This window comes from Lissotriton vulgaris, chromosome 12, assembly GCF_964263255.1.
Source record: "Lissotriton vulgaris chromosome 12, aLisVul1.2, whole genome shotgun sequence".
Classification (NCBI taxonomy): domain Eukaryota; kingdom Metazoa; phylum Chordata; class Amphibia; order Caudata; family Salamandridae; genus Lissotriton; species Lissotriton vulgaris.
In genome coordinates, this window is record NC_141700.1 from 544870865 (window position 1) to 544893696 (window position 22832).

General features: G+C 44.0%; 1 protein-coding gene across 2 annotated transcripts in view; it reads right to left on the reverse strand.

Moving 5' to 3' along the window:
* Positions 1-22832, reverse strand: part of NCSTN (nicastrin) — a 150320-nt gene that overhangs the window by 55272 nt on the left and 72216 nt on the right. For both annotated transcript variants that reach the window (XM_086945340.1, XM_086945341.1), the window contains exons 11-13: positions 15204-15373; positions 10902-11004; positions 160-255 (exon numbers count right to left, since the gene is read on the reverse strand). In XM_086945340.1, coding sequence (XP_086801466.1) covers positions 160-255; positions 10902-11004; positions 15204-15373 — 369 coding nt within the window. The remainder of the gene's footprint in view (positions 1-159; positions 256-10901; positions 11005-15203; positions 15374-22832) is intronic.

The following is a 22832-nucleotide window of genomic DNA, read 5'->3' on the forward strand; positions in this document are numbered from 1 at the left end:
CAGAGAAACCATCAATTTTAAGGATGAACTCTGCTAGCGACAAATATAGATGTATGTACAGCATTCCATGAATATCTTCACTGTCATTCTATATTGACTTATGGCATGTCAGAAAAATGAGAAAATTAATTAAGTGTCAAACTTAAACATGGAGTTTACCAGTTTAGAATCCGCTTTGATAACAGACGATGTACTATTTCCTCCTGCAAGTTGATACAGGCCTTTTGCGACAAGCGTGGCAACGTCAGTTAGTGCCTGCAAAGCAAGGATGTCGAGAGATTACAAGACAAGATTAGCATTTGTTGTGAAAAAATGGTTATGGCAATTATTAAGGGCCAACATCTCTCTTCAAAAAATCAAATACTCAAAGAATTTATCACCTTCGATCCAGCAGCTAACATGTTTTTCTTTTTTTCAGGCCTTTATGCATATTCATTGTACTGACTGCAATGGGGTTTATAGGATAAAACTACAGCTCACTAAACTGACATAACACTACATAATATTACACTGTAATGTGGTCTGGAATTAAAGGGACATTAATAATTCCTAAAGAAAAAGTGTGACGATAGCTCCCTTTAATAAAACATAACCAGTATAAATAATAACTACTTGAAGATAGCTTAAAATGTAGACATAACAAAAACATAACTTTAGGTCAATAACAAAAATATTACATGCAGCAAATTTAATGTTTGACGTTAAAAAGGCTAAAAGTTCCCTATTTTGAAACCACACGCTTATCAATTTAAACATATGAAATATTTTGGTCAGTTAATCCCACACACAGCCCTAGGAGAGGTTTTTCAATAAATACCTCATATACAAGATATTATACATAAAATAGATAATTAACTTTTGTTGATGTGATAGTCAATGACGTGGGGCCCGGAAATTAACTGTGAGAGAAGGGGAAAGGTTCACAGTTATCCTAGTTTGAAAAAGGTTTCTAGAGTCCACAGAGCAGAACATAATTTAGAGTACCTCATTATCTGCTTCCGACAATGCTATGCATCTTATAGAGGTCTCTGAATAAACCTTAGCTCCAACAAATTGAACAACAGCTCCTGATGCTCCGGCACACCTCTTCAACCAAAAATAATCCAAGGAAAAGGTACAAAGTTTGTACCAATCTAGTGGTTTCCCATTTCATTTGCAAAGTATGTGTGTTAGCTGTGCTAACCTTGCACACTCTTAATTCAACTGAACCTTCAGTGTAAAGCGCCTTGATGTAATTCAGACCTGTTTGAACTATGCTTCAGCGATGTGGAATTTCTACAGCCAGACGCCCAAGACATATTGTTTTGAAGGCAAGAGCAACAAGTTTTCATATGTATATTGTCCTTGGGACAAGTAGGCCCAACCCCCTGCAGCACAAACCCTTTGGCTGCCAGTTTGCAGTGCCACATTATGGATCAGGGAAGGGCACTGTCTGTAGTTAAGGTAATATTTTTGTCCATATGTTAATGCTGTTTAAACTTTTATTTATGGTTCACTAATTGAAAGCCTTCATTATTAGGGTGAGCGCTCTAAGTAAATGTTATAAGCTCTGACTGCACTACTGATCAGTTCCAGTATAAAAATGTGTACACACGTTTTCAAAGTTTGGCAATATGAGGCTATGCATAATCCTCCCAGAATGCTCTCTGAATTGTTGCAAATATTTGCAGAAGCTTGAAAGCAAGATTTAGGATTCTTTGCTTTCAAAATAAAATGTTTATAAAAAAAAATGAAAGCCGTAAAAAAACATTTCACAGAAGTAAAGTAAAATTTAAGGTACCATTTCTTTGCAGCATCATTTAGTATCATGTGTTGATGCATGCTAGTATTTTCCCAGAATATTCATAATGGAAAATCAGTGTAACCAGTTTCAATATGATTATGGGAAACAAAAATAAACCAGCATTGGCAAAGCCGGTAGGTCTGGAATTGGTGGTTAGCCTTTTACTTTTGCCAATTTGTGTATTGTTTTGCCATGGTTTTTATAAAACCTTATTGGTGTGGGCGCTGCCGGGCACTCACCTTTATAACAAACATTGGCAAAAGAAAATATGTGTTTTTGGTCTCACAGCACACACTGCCATAGTAGTTACTGGCACTGAACAATACTACTTTGTGTGCCGATATATGCCCCTTGTGAGAGAGCAGAATGCTGTCACTCACAGTGAAGCCAGCCGATACAGAGAGACAGAATTTTAATAAACACAAATGGTCATGGTCAACACCAGACCAAATTAAGGGCCCAATTATTAAAGAAAGTCCCAAAAGTGCACCCATGGCATATGTCCTTGCATCAAGTGCAGCTATACGACTTTCCTGAATTGCCAAGAATGTACAGAAGTAGGACCAGAAATAGTACTACTAGAAAATATTAGTGAACTGCATTTTAGCACGATCAAATAAGCATGTGTAGATTTGCTCATGCGAAAATATGAGTGCTTGCAAGTTCACTTTCCCTCCAACCACTTTTTTCCCAACTAGGAAGAAGGTTTACATCTGCCATCGTCAGGAGTAAATTTCCAACATTTCTCAGCATCGGAAAAGATTAGAGAAGAGTTGTGAAAATCCATAAAACATGCAAGTTAGTTGGTTTGCACCACCTCAAAAGGGCATTCTAACTCTGGAACTATTGCTTACCACGCCCTTCAGCCCCAGTATGTAGATCTGCGGAAACGTGGCAACATAAGGGGATTGCAAGTATTCAAACACTACTATGGTAGGAGCCCAGGCATAATCAGAGAGGCTTTATCAGAGCTCTTATATAATGAGATTGCTGCCATAATGTGTTACCGCACTACATGGCATTAAAGGGACAAGTGGAATTTGTTACAGGACATGTAGATTTAGGACGTAACATGCCCAATGGAAAAGCAGATATTTTATTCAATTCCAAACCCCTGGAAGAAGGATCCTTTTTACACATGGTCTGGGGCTGCATTGCACTACAACATTTTTGGTTTGGGGTATTGTCCTGTCTGGGGCGGGTGTTAGGCTGGGACCTCCCAGCAGATCCTTGATTAACCCTTCTCCACAGCAAAGAAGTTACTGGGGGGGGAACAGATATAAAAGACATTTACTATTTCTAGGACTAACATTGGCCAAGCGTGACATAGCTCAACATTGTAAGTCCTCCTCCCCCGGGGGTGGCGGCATGGAAATCTGCATTGGATAAATATAGGTCAGCCGAAGTGGCGGTGTTTCAGGCTCAGGGCTGCCCGAAAAGCATAGGAAAATCTGAACCAGGTGGGCCAAATACCGGGGCATTGACCTAGCCATCTTTCCAACGTAAGTAAATTCAGACCCTATTTACAGACTCATCTTTAATGACTCTCCAATCTAATTCACGAATTGGCCAGTGTAGAGACATGCCTATACGTCTATACGCATATATAGTGTTTCATATGGGAAGTGCAGTGCAAGGGAGGGGGGAGGCGGGAGGGGGGATGTTGGTTCGAATGATTTACTGATCCTCAGGTGCTACCCTCACCAGCAGCTTATGTACCTATAATCTGTATGAACATTGCTTATGGGGGGGGTCCGCTTCGTTGGGTGTAAAAATCTCAATAAAATTTGTTGTAAAAAACAATTCCAAACCCCTGATGCTTGATAATCATTGAAAAGTAGCATGGACGAAAAACAGGAGGTACAGGGTCACTTTATCACAAACATAATATAAATTCTACATCAACGTAACAGTTAGATCATATAGTTAGGCTAGGAAAGGATTTTAACAACACAAACGGAACCAGAACTAGATGTTAGGCAGATAAAAATATACATATATCTTGTCACAGATCATATCTTAGCTAAACCACATTGAACACAGTCACCATCCACTACCCTGCCCACCCTTCAAGAAATGATGTCTAACATTTGAGGATGAAACATCAGAGGAACTTTAGGTAAGGAAACCGCCTTTACAACGCGGCTGGAACCATGCATGTCTTAACAACGCAGGCTTTAGAATGCATGAGTCTTTACCACACATGCCTTTAACACGCAAACATTTAGCACACATAATACCAAAAAATTGAAAACCCAGGGAACCCTCACCATCACTAGTACTGTCTCCTCCCGCACAGTCTCCGGAGCATTCTGTACACTCCTTAGATCCGGATATTTCAAAGATACATTACCCAAGATTAACCCATACTAACAGATGACAGGGACAACCCTGGGGATGACTACCATGTCGACCCACAAGATGATCCATCGTTCAAGCCCTATCCAGTAAAGCCATCACCCCCTAATTTAACTACTGCATTCCATGTGGTTATACAAAAAAAGCCAGAGTGCAATCACGTTAAGCTCCATGAAGATGAAGAGGATGATTTCCGCATCAAGAGTTCAGTAATATTTCTACCCATCTACAGAGGCATGCTTAAATGTTGAACAGAAACTTTTCAAGCATCAGCAAAGAGCATGATGGTAACGCCCAAGATCGAAAGGAAGGCATCACCAGCAGACCCAATTTACATTACAACCCATTGCATCAGGCTCTCTAGTAGTGTACACTGAAAGGAAATAGGCTTATATACAAAGAACAGGTGACACTACCCCAACAAACAAAGAAAGTTTTTAAAAAGCAGCGCATCGGACCTAAAGTGTGGGTGTTAATGTCAGTGCAGTTGTGCATAAGAAACTCAGTAGGCATACTATAGAAATGACCAATATCACTGGGGGAAATGGAACAGCTTATCTAGCCTCTCCCAGAGCATTACATAAGTGTATAGAACTACTACTGCAGGAAGGGAAGATCATTTCCAAAGCGAAAATCAGATGTGCACTGGACGGGGCCAACACAGCTTAAAGAGAAATAAACAAGTCAGTCTTACTTCGCCCTCAAGCCAGAGGTAAAGCAGCGAATCTTTAATGTATCCTTTGATGGGGAAAAGCTGTTTGCAACAGAAGTCGAATTGATGCACGTAAAAACAAATAAAGGACGTTGCGATGGGGGCTCTGCAAACTCAGCTGAAGAGACGCCTTTGGCAGAAAACCAGCAGGAGTGCTGGAATAGTCACCTGTCATCTACAAAGTCACAATACCAATAAGCGCAAACCCTTCAAGAAGATCCGTCACCAAATCTGTACTCTGGAAAGGGTTCCGAGGCAACGGCCAAGGCAAGGTTAGAGGCACCCAAGGTAATGGCAACTCAGACTCAAAATAATGTCCTCAAATTCATTTTTCATGATCACTGCTAACCGGTTGATTGAAGACTGAAGATATAATTATCCAGAATGGGTGAAAATGACGCCAGACAAGTGGTAACTATTCACCATCGGCCACTGTTACAGTTTAAAAATCCATAATACACCACCCAACATTCCAGCAGTCAGAGACAGTATCAGCCAAGACCATCACAGCATGTCAAGAGGGAGTACAGGCGCTGCTGTTAAATAGAAGCAATTAAACCTGTCCCTCCACACCAAAGTGGAGAGGGAGCTTACTCACTCTACTTCCTCATTCCCAAAAAAGGCAGACTCAAGTGATTCTAGACCTGGGCTACTCAATCGGGCACATCAGATCAGAGCATTTCAAGATCACAACACTGCAGGTTGTCATGCCGATGTTCTGCGTGGGGTACTTAATGGCAACCTTCGATCTCAAATATACTTACTTCCACGTCACCATCCATCCAAATCTCCACCACTACCTCAAGTGCACAATAAGTGGAAAACTTTACTAGTCCAAATTGTACAATTTTAGAGTCTCAATAGCCCCACAGTTGTTTACAACAAATTTGGCAGTAGTTGCAGCAATGGCATTCATGTTTTCACATATTTTAAAGACTGGTTGATAAACCGTACCAGCCGACAGAAATGCCTTGCTAAAGTTCCCGTCTTCATAAATTAGGGCGGACAATCCACGCTAAAATTTGCACCCTTCTCACCAACAAATTAAACCTTTTCCCGGAGTGATTTCAAAAACATTGAAAAACAAAATCCGCTACAACAATGAAAGAGCAATAGCGTTTTAAAGGCTGCAACTACTTTATCAAACTTTGTGTTCTTTAACAAGGTGGACAGTCATAAAACTGTTATGAAAGATCAGGCCTTGCGTTGCAATGGTCACATATGCTCAATTACACATGCGCCAACTACAAATGTGTCTAGGCATACAACAGTCACAAATGATTGGAGATCCTATTGCAGGCGGAGCCCAATGTTAATCTAAAACTGCAATTGTGGAACCACAAGAATATATTATTGGGCAAGTTGTTGCTGGACACCCAGCCATTGGTGCCCATCACCAAAGACATGTCCCTCAAAGGGTGGGGAGGACACTTGGCCCACATCACAGTCCATGGCAATGCACTATGCATTAATTGGTCAGTGACATTTACATACGCCTACCACCACTACCACCTGTACCATATGTAGTAAAAAAAATGGAAACCAGGGTCAATGAGATTCATTCTTACACCTCCCACCTGGGAGATACAGCCATGACACTCAATTCTCCTAGAGATATCAGTACATCCACCTCTAGGGGCAGCACTACTCACCAAACACAAAGGGCAGATACAACTTACCAATCAGAGGGTGCTGGATCTTCAGAATGCAAGACAGTGTATGTTAAAAGGGGCAATTCGCTCACTGTTCAATAAAAATACATGTATCTGCTGTAGCAGCTTACATATAAAGTAGACAGTACCAGTCAATTAGTAAAACACCAGCAATAAAGCTTTCCATGAAGGCCTTGAAAGTGTATCTCCCTCCGTTGGTACTTAAATACTATTCTTACTCGGTTCATGGGCCCAAATATTAAACCAATGCGACCTCGTCCAATGCAGTACCTTTCATGGAAGATGACTTTCTCACTGTAATCACTTAACTTGTTTGAGTCCCTGAACTACAAGCTGTAATATGGACGAACCTTTCATTCGTGTCCACAGAGATCAAGTAATACTTCGAACAAATCCTTGTTCTTTTTGCCTAAAGTCGTCTACACATTTCATATTAATCAGATCATTGACTTGACAATAATTTTTTCACAATCTCAAACCTCACATACTTCAGACATCAAAAAAAGCACAAGAGAACAAAAGTTTTAAGGGATACTAAACTTTTGATTTCGGGCATTGCTGGATGGATAGCGAAGTGTATTCAAGTCTGTTATTCTAAAGCAAAATGTACCCAGAATGATGTGCCGGAACACATTGCACTCACAAAAATCGAGCCACTATTGATTTCTTAGACAACATACTGCTAGCAGTAATAGTGCACATGTAGTTCACAATTTTGGAAAGCATTACGGGATAGGTATTCCTGTACGAGAAAAAGCCAAGTTAGGCAAACCTGTCAAACTTTGTTCCAAACGGCTCTTGTAGTAGCAGTTCGCAAACCACCACTTTAGGGAAAAGGCCGCTACTTTTCAGACTGTGTAGAGATTGTGATCTACAGTAACCATCACCTGCTGCACACTGAAAATGTTACCTGTAATTATTGCCTTTCAGCTGGTAGTGCGATAGATACACATGCACCCTGCTACCTAATCAGATGAGAGTTTAGAGAAATGACACTTGGAACAAAAATGATTCCTACCACCAATGTTATTGTTTTTAGCTCCTGGTGGTCTTTTCCCCTCTGACTTTTTATGCATCATACCAGCCACCTCTGAGTTCCAAGGCGGAAGAAATATCCTTAAGGCTTGGCCACACAACGAAGGATTTAATAGCCTACTCTTAATGGATCTGGTTTCACCAGACACGCCCATCACCGAGGGCAAAAAAAAAAAAAAAAAAAAGGTTAAAACAAGTACGACTTTCCATGTCCAACTAATAGATGGCAAAATATGCATATCATGTGAATCTTGCAGAGATTCATGCTGTAAAACTAGTTGTTACAGGTGTAACACTGTGCTTTTAGATCATGCAACAAGTATTGAGATATTTATAGCATATTAAGAGAAATTCACACTAGGGCAGAGTAAGACCATAGAAACATATCTTATAAAATGTTTTAAAAACAAAAACAAAAGAAGGATGTTTTTTTCTGGCCTTGACTTAAGATTTAGGTCTGTATAGGGAGATGGGCTGAGCAAGATCAGATAAAACAGAATAAAAGGAGAAGAGGATTAAATAAACGTAGAGAATGGATGGGAGTTAGCAAAAAATAGACAGACTGAGATTATTGGGCGGATAATGTTATTGTTATGTGAGCTTATAGAGCACAAACTGATACCCGAGGGTGTCCTGGCGCTATGTGAAGACCTGGGGGGGTTGGGAGAAGAGTACACCAGGTCAATTAGCAAACAGACATGTTTTTAGTGCTCTCCTAAATGGCAAAAGATTGGTGATAATTCTCAGGGCTAGTGATAGAGCATTCCAGGATTTAGCCGCATTGACAGTAAAACTCCTGCCGCCCCAGTTAGCTTTTTTTACCCGCGGTACATTTACGAGTTTTGCGTCAGATGATCACAGTGTTCTATTTGGTAGATACCAGTGGAATCAGTGTTTTAGGAATTCTGATCCAGTGGATAATGCTGGGAGTCTGTCTTACGATGACTGTTTAACAGCAAGCCATTAGTATGGTTGGATGTGTTGTTTATAAAGAAGCTTTCAAGATGTATCACATAAAACGATGTGAGAAGTAGTTCAGAAAGTGTGACGGTAAGTACCAGATTTTCCTAGCACAGAGCAAGACTGAGTTGCAGTGCTCTGTTTTTTAATGCAGCTGATTACATAAGGAGTTTCAACAGCACAAAGAAATTGCTGACCATCACAGCCATTTGCAGCTATGAAGTCAAGCCATAGGATGAGCATTTACTAATAATTACAAGTGACAAAGGCCGTTTTGTATACTAATCTGGCTTCAATACAAAGCTATTGAATGGACTGCCAGTGAGAAACAGTCGACTGCAAAGAGAGGAGCCTCCGAGGAAGCAAGGTAACATTTGGTATGTCAGTTAAAAAGTAAATATTAAACTAATGTTTTGAGTTATTACTTTTGTGAAGAAAGGTTAATCCCATATAGAAGCCTCAAATTAAATTGGCCTCTTACACAAGCCGTTTATGTAGTATTGCACACTGCTTTTTGTCAAATATGATTCCTAAAATGTATGATCCCATGGCAGTACGCTAAGATATTACGTGTCTAACCAAAGTGTGTCAGTATGTTGAAAGGAATAGGCAAAATGAAAAGAAAATCGGTCTTTAGAGCAATGGGACTTCCATGGACCTCAACGTAATAGTTACCGGAATCCAGGGACTCAGAGTGATTCATTATAGTAATACAAGGACCCACACAGTCATTACTGGAAGCCAGGGATCCCCTATCTAGCAATTTCAATGATCTGAACCTCAAAACAATGCACACAAATATAGAAACTAACATTTATCAAACAATAATCAAATTATGAAATATTGTACTTCATTCTCAAATATATATTTTAAAAAAGTCTAAATTTTAATGGGAAAGTTGGAGCATTTCTAACTTCACTTAAGGCTACCCATCATCCATAGTATCTTCTGTTTGATACACTTGTACAAATCAATCGGAGGATACCAACTTCATTTTTAGACTCCAATTTCAAATATCTCCACATTTATAGAGCTTTTCAAAATGTCAATTTTCAATTATGGGGTCTCATCTGCCCTAAGTTCAAAAGTGGTTCCAGAAATAGAGCTGGCACTATAAAGTCATAACAGAACTTTCAATTGAGGTCTGGAGGCTCTCAAATATTCTAAGTTAAAGTTAATACTGGTATTGCAGTATGTACAACTCTTAGACAGGTACAGTTTGCCTTTTGGACCAGGATTTGGCATGGTTTGCCAATGTGAGGGGTGAGAACTAAGATATTGTCTGACAACAGACCATTACTCTGAACACTAATTAATGAAATGAAGATCCTTTTGAAAGACTGTGCACACTGTGGTAACTTTTTAACATACCTTGAGACTAGGATCCCAATTGATGAGGCTCAAGGCAGGTTTACTAGCTAGCTCCCTTATGCCATTTTTCTACCTTACTTTAACATAACCTTATTTATGAAGGGGACTTGTATGTATACAAAAAACACTTAAAGACGATATAGTATGCAATGGATATAAAATGTGTAGCTTTTTTTTTTATTTATTTCTTGTTTAACAAACACTGAAATAAAACCCACAAAAGTGTACAAATGCAATATAAGTGTGCTCCACGGTATGAACAAGCTACCTACGATGGCAAATTACCTAGAAACAAATAGTCCGACATGTGGCTATTGGCAAAGAGAAGGGGATTCCACATGAATATCTGCACTTATCAAAAGGGAAAAATATCACAAGCAAGTTGAGCATCGAAATGGATTATGTAATTAATTATGGTTATGCGACAATGCAGTTGTGTATTATAAGAATAAACACACAAAAAAATACACTATGGCTATCAAAATAAATGTATTTATAATACAAAACATAGTGGTGCTTGGACTATAGGAGCTCAGTTCCGTCCCAAAATTACTGAGCATGAATAGTGCTGGATAATAAAAAGTATTTAATTGTGGTGAAACTTCCGATTGTTCCAGAACTGGTAGGAACATGCTTTAATGTCTTAAAAGTGCAAAACTCCAAGGTAGAGGCAAAAGCCATTTTAATCACAGTGGGTGCAAAAGCATAGTGTTCAGTGTAGTCTATCACCATAGCAACCAAGTTTGAAAAAGATTAACAAACAGCAACTGGATAAATGGCTTAGGGTGCTTTTATATGCGAAAGTAGACTAGGAGTGGAACCAATAAGCAAGAATTATATAAATTGGAGTGGATATGTCCAAGTTCTTCAGTAAATTAATAAATGATGCTGGACTGGTTATCATACATCAAGTGCTGTGTCTAGCAAAGGAAGCAATAAACTGATCTGAAGATATACATCAACAATCATAAAACAGGCATAGATAAAGTAGAATACTAGATTTTACAACCTCAGAAATATTGGTGACATAGTCCAGTTCTTCTTCTGAGCTGAGTCCGGCAGGATATTCCAATCGAATATTTTCAGCAGTGTCATATATACTCCGGTAATATCTAAAAGCAAAAGTAAATATTCCATTAATTTCTGTAAGTTTCAAAAGGGTAATCTTCACGCTCCCTAAACATAAAAAAAGACAATAAAAATGTTATCTGTAGCAGTTTACAGTCAATCATCTAGTGACATGGGTTTTGTGACCAAGAATTTCAGTCAACACACAATGCAAATGGGTAGACTATGGAGATAAGTAAACTACAAAAATCAAACAGAAATTTCGCAGACCCAAGCGCTAAGCTAAAAGCCTCAAGCAGCACACAACAGCTTGGACAAGTCAAAATCCTTCTGTGTGGCTTTGTAAAGCGACGCTGCCTTGTCCTTGCGCACATTTGTGTTTTCCTATAGTAAGCTCATCAATTATTAAAGCCCATTGGAGTTGCTCCATGTCACTTTTGAAGTTTTTCATCATTCGAGCTAGGATCTCCTGTAAACAAAATGGCAAAAGTGTTTACCTCTTTTAGTGTGAAATGGACTATAGCTTTTCCAATCAAGGCTCTAAACTGACTGGGGGGCTGGGGATATGGATCTATGACCCGGTCAGAGGACTTTTACCTGTAACTCCGTAAGAACACAGCCTATTGGCGCAACAATGTAAAAGACCCTTCCAGACCCAGTTATCGGTGTCCTCTGTCTTTATGAGGACTGAGAAATGAGTGAAGGAACGTACCTGTGTGTGAAAGTGCATGTGGCATTTGATCCATACATGGAAAGGGGACTATTGGGACCCCTGTTTGTGATGCACAAAACAGGGCCTCCTTGTGTTGAGATGATGTTGTCCATTTCTGGTATTGCATCCCCTTCCTTCCCCCTATTCTAGAAATGTTTATCTGGTAGATTAGGGTGCTGAGGCTTAGAGAGAGGGGCAATCCAACCCATCCTTCTGTCCAGTATAGGAGTCCCCTACTCTGGGTGAAATAGCCATCCTGTATTGTGCTGCTTCCCCATGGCAACAGGGGCACATGTAGGCCTTACTTTGAGGTAAATAAGTAACTCCCTGAACAGTCTGAAATAATAAGATTGTGGACTCTGGGCTCGCTATGCCAAAAATCTGGCCAGCAAAAGGAAAACAATGCTCTTTCCAGATTGAGGAAGGCAAAAAACAAGGAATGTTGGAAACCTCTGGTTGGCTTTGGCATCCTTTTATGGCCAGGTAAGGAAAATAAGTACAAGACAAATTGGACTGTGCTTAGTGTATGTTTGTTGCCTTCACAACGCAGCAGTTGTGCATCAGTGAGAAAAGAACAAACCAGACTAGGGTATAATCCCCGCCAGAGTGCTACCTTCCTTCCTTTCAGAGTGGGCCTATGTCAGCTAACACCAGAGTCATTTTACTGTGACCTGGTGAAAGGATGATGATCCCTGAGGAGTTGTTCTGCACTTGCTGTGAGCTGTGGCCTGATCCACCAGAATATCTGTAATAGGTCAAACTGACTAAGTTCTGCTTGAGGACAGTTCCTTAAGTGACCTCTGTTGGTGATCGGATAGGTTGTTTGGCTGGCGCCTTAAGACAGTCACTGCCTTCTGGAAATGTCCTGAAATCTTGATGGGTTCTTTACATTTCTATATAGTACCGGTTTCTGTTGAGCTTCTGGCGGTGGAGCTCAGTACTGATGCTGGGAGTACAGCTAGCAGTAACATTGATACAGTATTTGATATGGCTGGTACTTACAGGACTGAAAATGACCTCTGAATGAGGGCTGGCTGCTGCCATGGCCATCAGTAAACGGTTCTTGTTGCGTCTGAAAGTAACAGCATTCAAGGTGGTAGGTGTGACACCTTAATTGGAGAGGTGGGGAGGTGTGCTAAGGATATAACGGGATTGGAATGCCTTTTAAAGATTTCCGGTTGCCAGTTTTCAGCAGTCGTTTTTCTGATGGAGAGCTAGTCGATGGTGTTATTATTAATGGTGGGGTGGCAGGCAAAGTCATTGGTGGAGTCCTTGACGTCCTCACGGTCATTGACAGAGTTGGAGTCACCGACGGGGATCTACCAGACTTCCATGCATGTAGCAGTCACAGATCCGGTTGACGATGCAGTCGCCCATGCCTTCATGGATTATGCTAACTGCCATAGGAAGTTCAGACATGGGTCATTCAGTTGAGGTTTCAATGGAGATTATTTTGGTAGCACCTTTTACCTCTTATTATGGTCGCTGGCGGAGTTCCTGTCCATTATGTCTGAACTACTGAGGCGGTTCCCCAGAAGCCTGATAGTCTATGTATGTAAAGAATGTTCCCTTCTGGGAGTTATTTTTTTGGCATGTAGTACAAGCATTCTGGCCGTGGTGTCTTTGACTTGGGACTTTTGAAGCCATAACACCAGCCAAACCCCACAAATTTTACTTGAAAAACAAACTTTTAAGCAATTTGTATTCCCTTGCCTCATGGGAAGGATAGACAATATCGTTATGAGATGCTCAGAAAATAGCCTACTCTGTAAAGTCTAAAATTACCTTTTTATGAAAACTCCAACAAGGTTTGTCCACACTCCCAACTTCAGTGGGAGGGGTGTTCAGTGCGCTTTCTCGAGACTCATTAAAGTTTAAGTCTTTTTTAATGCCCTGGATCTCTTCCAATGAGTTGAGTGGCTTTCAAAAGTGACCATGTTGAAAATCTTCCAGCCTAGGTTTAACATTGCACTGACTTTCTATTACTACTCTAGAGCTCGGTTATGGTGATAACTGAAGGACTTAAATCTAAGAAAGGTCCAATGCTGAAAAACCACCAACTATTCCAGGATCCACATGTCTTCTAATAGAAATGCTACTTCATCTGATCTTCTAACTATTACTGGTTTGCATATCAACCAATGCAGGTAATCAGTACACTCATCTGCCTGCAACACAACACCTATCCTCAATCATACAATCCAGCTGGTTATTACTAGCGTCTATTAGCCTGACAGTTCTAAGGCACAAAAGTCTATCATGAAAAATAAATCATTTATTTCAAATCAAAAATCAAGAACTAGTCAAAGAAAATTGTATACAGAACTGAATAAATCAAATAACAGGCCTCACTGAGCAGTTAGCTTGCATAGTTTAGCTTAAACTGTTTTTCAACTTTTTTCTATTTTAGTGCCTCAAAGTTGAGGGGTGAGCCTTCTACTATATTCTGTTTTAATATCGAAAAGAATTCCATGAAGGAAATGAAAAACATGATTGCTTAAAATCCTTAATTTCCCAAGAAGGAATAGTCTTTGAATTCATATACAAACTTGTTATCTACCTGGTAAACCCAAACACTATTGAAATACAATTTATTAAATCGCTGCTGGTTTCTTTCTATCAAAATAAACTGAAATGTGGACACAGCTATGCATTCAGAACAGTAGTGCATCAGGTTTTGTTGAAGAATCAGTGTCAATTTTTTTTGTGTTTAATAGATTAATATCCTGATGTAAAACTGAATAGTCATATGCCTAATTTTTCAGCTTTGTATTTTTTTTGTCATCCTAAACAGGGATGTTCAGAAACATATTTGTTAATAAAATAGAATATAAGCTACATCCTATAGGCATATTTGTAAAGAGATCCTTTAAAAAAATAAAACTATATGATAAAGTGAGAGGTTACATAGATAGGCATTTCTATAACAAATATATATTTAACATGCAAACATCAGAGAGAGAGAAAATACTTTCATGGGAAACAAGGCACTAAAATAGATTGAATATCCTAGTTTAGATCTTTCTCTTGCTGTTCATTTAAGAGACTTAACCACTCATGTTCCCTGCTAATTTCTAGGTCCACAGTATTATGTAGCAAGTGAAGACTATGGAAATCATTGTTAGAAAGATATACCTGAAAAGGCCAAACTGAGCAATTTATTGATAATGCTAGGCAAATTGGGGTGAACAAGGATTCATCATAGTCTTGAAATTATATTTGAGTGGTGCACTACTAAAAACAAAAAGGGTTCTGGTCTGCATTTGTCAAACCATGATGCCTCTTACTCTGTATATAAAATGAATGAACTGAGCTAGAGTAAAGAATTTAAAACACAACTTGCTCTAAATTGCACATTTGGGTAATGATACAATTTCCTAATACAGATTGCTAGAGTAAATTAGAACATGTAAACATATTAAAACTAGGTTTAATATACAGCTTCATAGCAGTAAGCAATAAGGTCGGGTTTTTAGTTGTGTTAACGTAGTTCTGACCCGCTTCTATTCACAGAGCGCATAAAGACAGTACCTATTCTGAAAGGCACTCTGGTGATCGGTGAGCACTACTCCAGGGATGTTTCGGGCTTTAAGAAAACGCTGGAAGGAAGACGGTGGGAGTGGCTGAGACTGGTCAACTTCCTTCAGAGTTACATTTGTATTCTGACTGGCATCTAACAGAGTCTTTACCAGAGTTGCCACCTGAAAATGTGTAAAATATCATAAAAATGTTACTTTCAAATAAAGTACAATAACTATATAACACAGATGTATAACACGTTTGAATGAAAGATCTACAAAAAAGTGGTAGAAACTACTGACAGATTAGAAAAACAGACATGAATAGCTAAAGTCAGATATAGTACACATTTTTAAGATGCAAAAATTCCATACAGCAAATTTTCCCCTAGCTCTCTGGGAGCTGAAACAAAACCCTTTTTATATAGTCTGCTCCCATTGCGGACTTATTTCAGGGACTGAAGGGCAGAGGGTGCAACCTTGCCTGCGTTAATCCCAAGTTGCAGCCATACTAAACAAGGAGCTTGGCACAGCAGTGGGTAATGCTTCAAGTTACCATCTAGTTTTCCAGCGTATTGTATGTTATGCTTTTTATGTGCAAGAAAAGCAGATGCCATACAGGGAAGATGAGAGGTAGTAAAGGTGGCTGGCAAACGCTAGGTATAGCAAGTAGGACCAAGAACAGTGCTCAGTCTTTTACTCAATTTTCCAAGTTCCACCATTCAGAGCCCAAAGTCAAATTCTATGTCAGGACCGGAGGCGAGAATTATGCTCACTTCTCTCTTCGCTTTATTACAAAATTCCAGCACAGCAGCTCATCACAACTGCAACCAAAACTACATTTCCCAAAACAAGGGCAAAAAAGAACAACATTCTTCTAGTCCTTTAACTCTGTCCACAGCATATCAGTCCATAATAGGCGTTGTCACTTCCTGTTCGCCCTCTTTCTTCGCTGCTCGGCAGCTCTAAGATGAGTGTTTTCTTTTGTCTCTGTGGTTTTGGGGAATGATGTGGCTTTGTGGCCTTGAGGGGCACGTATTTCTGTGTCTTTTCTTTCGCAGATTCCCTGCCTAGCCGCCGGAACGTGTCAGCGCTCCTTACGCGGCTTTGCCCTGTACGTTGACCGCTGTGCGGTCCTCCGCCCGACAGAGGGTGCTGCGGGGGGCGACGCGGGTCGCGGAGCGCGCCGGATGTCAGTCAGCCTGTCACTTTGCCTGGCGCGCTCCGGCCACCGTCACTGTATGAGCCCCGCGCCATTATTCCCTGCCTGCAATCGCCCAGCTCCGTACTGGGTCTGTATTTGATCCCTTGCCTCCTCACGCCCGCTCGGCGGGTCGGTAGTGGTGCGCTGCACCTCGGGCTGAGCCCGCAAACGCCCAGCGCTCCGGGTAGGTACTTCTGTGTGGCCCGCAGTATTTGGCCACGTGGACACCTGGGCAGGCAGTGGGGTTCCCCTGAATAGTGTGGGAGGTTGGTTGTCCCAGGGGTTGATAGCCCCGTCGGAGTACTGCCATGCGCAGCCCAATTTTCCTGAGAGCTCCTCAGATAATGAAGTCTCGCCTCAGTTGGGGTGTTAGTTCTGGGATTACCCGGACAGGTGCAGGTGTGAGTGTTGACCATGGAGGGCACTGATAAGCAGGGGTATTATGAGGAAGAGGACTCCCTCGCTTACCTGCAATGGGATGAGGGGTTTTATCAGTAGGTGGATGATTCCATTTATAGGGCTGTTTCCGACCTCATGACGCCAATGGAACAGCGCCTAGCAGACAGGATTGACCAGTTGTGTGCCAACGTGACCCCTGGAGGGGCAGACCCGCCCCCAAAGGAGCCGGCCCGGCCGGCGGAAGGTGCGGAACCCCCTCCCAAGAAAATGGACGTTGACGGGGTGGACTCTGGTGCTTTAGAGCGCCTTAAGCAGGCATTCTTGGAGCATACCGCTCCTATTGTGGCGCCTCAGCCCACTGCCCCGGTGTCGGAGGCCCCCCCCAGGCTCCCCCTCGTCCCAACACGGTGATACCCCGGATGACTCTGACGACGAGGCGGGGTCCTCAAGATCATGGAGACCTTCAAGGCCTACTGACCAACCGAAGGCGGGCATCTCCGACATGCTGGACCCGGAAGACATAGTGCATCCTAGGTCGGCGGAGTGGGTCCACGCCGAGAAGACGGCGCTGTACGTGGCGTCCCGCTTCCGGAAACCTTTAGAGAAAGAGTCCAGGAGTCGGTTGAGGGCGGAGTGCCCGCGCCCCACTTTGGCGGGTAAGGTGTCCCTGACACCGGAGATTGAAAGTAAAATGGCGATGTTTTTGGCCAAGTTTATCAAAGCCCCGAAGAAGGGGATTGATAGGTCCTGGCGGGCATGCCAGGACAAGCTGCTGGATGCCATTGGGCCCATGACCAAGATCCTGGACATGGCGGAGGAGGCCCGTGGCTATGGGGCCCTCACTGACCCTGCGGTCTTGTCTGCCTGGGCGCAGCGCGCTATCTGTTTCATGGGGAATGCGAACTGCGCGCTTAACACGGAAAGGCGTAGGTCCTTCCTCATTAAGGTGGATCCTAAGTTGGGCGACCTGGCCTGTTCAGAGGCAGGTGCTTCGGCTCAGGGTGGTCTCTTTGGGGAGCCCTTTATTAAGGAGTTAGGGAAGTTTGTTGCTACAATTACCTCCCTGGATAAGGCGCAGGCAAATATAAAGAAGGTTTTTACCCCTTGGGTCGGGGTCGGAGCCGCCCGCCTGGCCGTGGAGAATATCAGCAGCCCCAGGGAAGGAGGCAAGTCTCCGGCAGAGGCCAGTATCAGACGGTATACCAACTTTTACCCCACGAGGGGACAGAAGTTCCGAGGCCGAGGAACGTACAGGAGTCAAGACGGAGGAGCCTCCGGTAAGTGTTCTGCCTGCGGCGCTGTTGCGAGTGGGTGGCAGGCTGGCACTGTTCCTCCCTGCTTGGGAGTCCCGGACAGGGGATGCGTGAGTCCTTCAGACGGTCAAAGGTTTCCACATAGAGTTTCTCGGGACGGCCCGTCAGAGGGTCAGACCCCGTCCGCTAGTTTTCTGCGAAGCAGACTCCGCCTTGGTGGACGAGGATATGACAGGCTTGCTCCGGAAAGGGGAGGTGTGTCGGATAGCGGTGCATCCTTCCGGGTTCCTCAGCAATGTGTTCCTCGTAGACAAGACGGATGGGGGTCGACGCCCAGTCATCAACTTGAGCGAGTTCAATGAGTGGCTGGTGTACAGGCACTTCAAAATGGAAGGCATATACCTGCTTCGGGATGTCCTCCAGCCACTCGATTGGATGGTGAGGTTGGATTTGAAAGATGCGTACCTAGTGGTGCCGATTTTTACCCCGCACAGGCGGTTTCTCCAGTTCCTCTGGAAGGGTCAAGCCTACGAACTCTGTTGTCTTCCGTTCGGCCTTTCCTCGCCCCTTGGTGCTTCACCAAGGTCCTGAAGCCGGTGGTCGAGTACTTGCGGGCCCGAGGGGTCTGGTGGATTGTTTACCTGGACGATGTCCTCATTATGGCTCAATGCCCCATGCAGTTACGAGCACAGCTGCGGCTGGCAGTGGACCTGCTCCAAGGTTTGTCATAAACGAGCAGAAGTCCGTACTGTCGCCGACCCAGAAGGTCACCTTTTTGGGCTTCGAGATAGACTCGGTGGCGGCCGAGCTCCGCCTACCCTCCAGGAAAGTGGCAAATATCAGGCACGAAATTCGCCAGACCCTGGCCAAACAGAGGACCTCCTTGCGGCAGATCGCTCGCTTGGTGGGACTCTTTTCAGCCTCTATCCAGGCAATATTCCCAGGTCCGTTGCATTACAGGGCCTTGCAGCGTTTAAAGGCATACCATCTTCGAGAAGGCCTCACTTATTCTCTGATGGTACCGCTTACAGACGAGGCGCGAGAGGAATTGGAGTGGTGGCTGGCCTACATGGACGCTTGGAACGAAAGAGCGATCTTCGGTTCCGCCCCCAATTTGGTGATAGAGTCGGACGCAAGTCGGTCCGGTTGGGGGGCTCGATGTGGGCAGTTTTCCACAGGAGGAAGTTGGTCTCAACAGGAGCTGCGGCTTCACATCAATTGTCTGGAGCTCCTGGCGGGCTCCTTTGCGGTCCAGTGTTGGACCAAGGACAGGGTCCTAGCCTCGGTCCTTCTGAAAATGGACAATGTGTCGGCGGTCAGGTATATAAATCATCTGGGCGGCACGAGGTAGAGAGTTCTGGCGAACCTGGCCAAGCAGTTTTGGGAGTTCTGTCTCTCTCAATCAGGTCTCGGTCACCGCAGAATATCTCCCAGGACGGCACAATGCGGTGGGGGATTGGCACTCCCGACACCTGCGGGACGCCAGTGTTTGGAAGTAGGATCCAGTGATTTTACAGTACCTGCAGGACAGCTGGGGACCGTTCTCGGTCGACCTGTTTGCCTGTCGGTTGTACCGCCAGTTACCCCGGTTCTTCAGTTGGAGACCGGACCCGCTGGTGGCGGCAGTGGACGCGTTCAGCGAGGACTGGAGTCGGGAGTCCGGGTATGCGTTTCCTCAGTTCTCGATGATAACGTGGGTGGCGGCTCAGGTTCGAAGGCAGTCTGCCTCGGTGGTCCTGATCACTCCGCGTTGGAGGTCGCAAGTCTGGTTTCCAGTTCTACTGGAACTTTCCTGGGATTTTCCAATCCCACTCCTCCCGACTCCCCACCTGCTGTTGAGTCCGGAGGGGGCTCCTAACCACCTGGTGGAGGAGGGTTCCCTCCTGTTGATGGCGTGGCAGATTACAGGCAACGTTGGAGATTGTCGGGCCTTTCGAGCCACGCTGAACTCCTCCTGTCCAGAGCCTGGGCTGAAAGCACATCCAAGTGCTATAGGTCAGCATGGACACGTGTATGTTGGTGTATGCGACGGGAAGTGGATCCCGTGGTCGCGGACTTACCTTACGCCTGAATTATCTGGCGCAGACCGGTCATGCCTATAGGTCAATAAACAAGGTCCGCTCAGCGATTTCCGCAGGTCATGCGCCTGTGGATGGAGCTCCCCTGGGGGAGCATCCCTTTGTTTGTAAACTCCTCAGAGGAATCAGGTTGTCGCTCCCTCCGGAACCACGGTATTCAGTGTTGTGGGACGTGAATCAGGTGTTTAATCTTTTGCTGTCTTGGCAGCCCAACCAGTTCCTGTCTCGGAAGGAACTGTCGGCGAAATTGGCAATGTTGTTATGTTTGGTGTCCTGTAGGAGAGTGTCGGATGTGAGAGCGTTAGATATAACTGCACAGGTTTTTTCTCCTGAGGGAGTTACTTTTACGGTGAGTAGACGGACCAAGTCTAATACGTGCACGATCTTCTACCCTGCTTTGTGGATTCGCCCAAACTGTGTGTGGTACAATGTTTGAAGGGGTATGAGGAAGCCACGGAGGAAGTTCGGCCCCCGAGCGAACGACAACTCCTTATAGCCCTCAAAAAGCCATTTCGGGCGGTGTCATCTCCCACCATTGCCCGGTGGGTACGTTGGATCATGCAAGAAGCAGGTATTAACACAAGGGCGTTTGATGCACATTCAGCTAGAGGAGCAATGGCCTCAAAAGCCTTTAGCCTGGGGATGCGGTTGGAGGACCTCATGAGAGCAGCAGACTGGTCTTCGGACTCTATGTTTAAGAGTTTTTACTTCAAACCGCTGCTGAATGTGGCTCAGGTGGTGATCGATAAGCTTTGAAGGAGCATAACCCTCGCCTCCGGTCCTGACATAGAATAGAAATTTGCCTAGCCTACGAGAAGGTAAGTTTCAATTCTATTAAGGACGCGGAGGCGAGGATTATCCCTCCCTGCAAGCACGTGGTTTGCTCTTCCCGCCCCGAATGAGCGTAAGTAATCAGTTTAGATTTTGGATTGTTAAAATACGATGGATGATCTGTACAGAATTGCATTGTTTTAAACCATGTTATGATTTTCGAGTCTAAGAGTGTGATCATGTTTCGCTGGCGTGGCAAGGCATACAGGTGACTGCTGTACTCTCTTTCAGGAAATGAGAATCAAAAGCAAACTGGATGAATGGGAGAGAGAGCCTCACGCGAAGAAAGAGGGCGAACAGGAAGTGACGACGCCTATTATGGACTGATATGCTGTGGACAGAGTTAAAGGACTAGAAGAATGTTGTTCTTTTTTGCCCTTGTTTTGGGAAATGTAGTTTTGGTTGCAGTTGTGATGAGCTGCTGTGCTGGAATTTTGTAATAAAGCGAAGAGAGAAGTGAGCATAATCCTCGCCTCCGCATCCTTAATAGAATTTAAAATTACCTTCTCGTAGGCTAGGCAAATTTCTATTAGGCTAAACTTGTACTTGACAAGACAAACAGATATAGAAACATTCCACCTTCTTAATGTTATTCTCCATCTCTGCCTCACTCACGAAGGTTTTAAAAAAGATTAAATCTTTGTTGAGATCGAGAAGAAATTTAACATTCAAAGTCCATGTGTAGGAAATAGGATTTTTATGTAGTGTACCAAATCCAGACGACCCTTATTGGCTTACAGGGTTTAAAGTAATAATCCTAAATGCTCTCTTCTGTGGTAGTGTAGGCGATCAGTTTAAGCTTAACAGAGGGTAGTGTTAAGCATTTGTACACACAGACAGAACCTCCATCGGTCGGAACTTAACTCCCCCGCCCCGCAGCGGGTCCGCCTCCCATCCTATCTCCCCTCCCACGCTTACTCCCCACTACCCCACTCTCCCAACCAGACTCTCAGAACACACCACCTCCCCTACCTCAACCCCTCCTCTGCGCTCCCCCCATTCTCAGCCCCCAATACCCGCCTCACACCCCCACTGTCTCCAGCCTCCCCCCATCCCTTAACTCACCTGCGCCGCCCCCCCACCAGCACCCCCATCCATGCCTCCGTCCTCCCCCTTCCCCATCCTCACCCACAATCTCTCTCACCCATCGAATGACACCCCACTCACTACCACAGCAGAGCCCTGTACCAACGCTAGTATAACCCTCCCCCCCCCCCCCCTAGCCAGTCCCCTTTCCAGCTCCCTAATCGACGACTCGCCCATGGCTCCCATCCCCTACACCATCCCCAACCCACCTCTGGACATGATTATTTCCACCCTCTTACAAGTCAAAGAAGAACTCCACACCATCAAAGAGCTTCTTACCACACACACCAGACAACCCCTACCTACCACCACCTCCTCACCCAACAAGTCCCCCATCCGCCTCACAGACCCTCAAGCTATACTCCCCGCACTGGCCCTCTATCCCCGCTCGCAATCACACTAACCGCCCCGTCGCGCCCGCAACTCCCTTTCGAACCATGACTTATACACCCTCCTTCGCTCATTTGGCCCTGGCCCTTTAAAACACACAACCGCTACACACCTCCCCATTCCCACAATCCTCACAAATCCCCTTAGGCCCCCCCACTCTAAGCAACAGAAGTTCCGCCCCAATAATCTCAGAAAAGTCCCCCTCTCTCTAGAACACTTCTTTACCCCAGACTCAAATGCATCCTACTCAACTGTAGATCGGCCCCGAGACACTCTTCCGACATCGCGGATCTCATCATAGCAATGGACCTCGACCTAGCCATCCTGACGGAAACGTGGCTAACTGAAGCTTCTACACCTATAATGGACATACTAGTGCCCCCCAACTACCACATCATTAG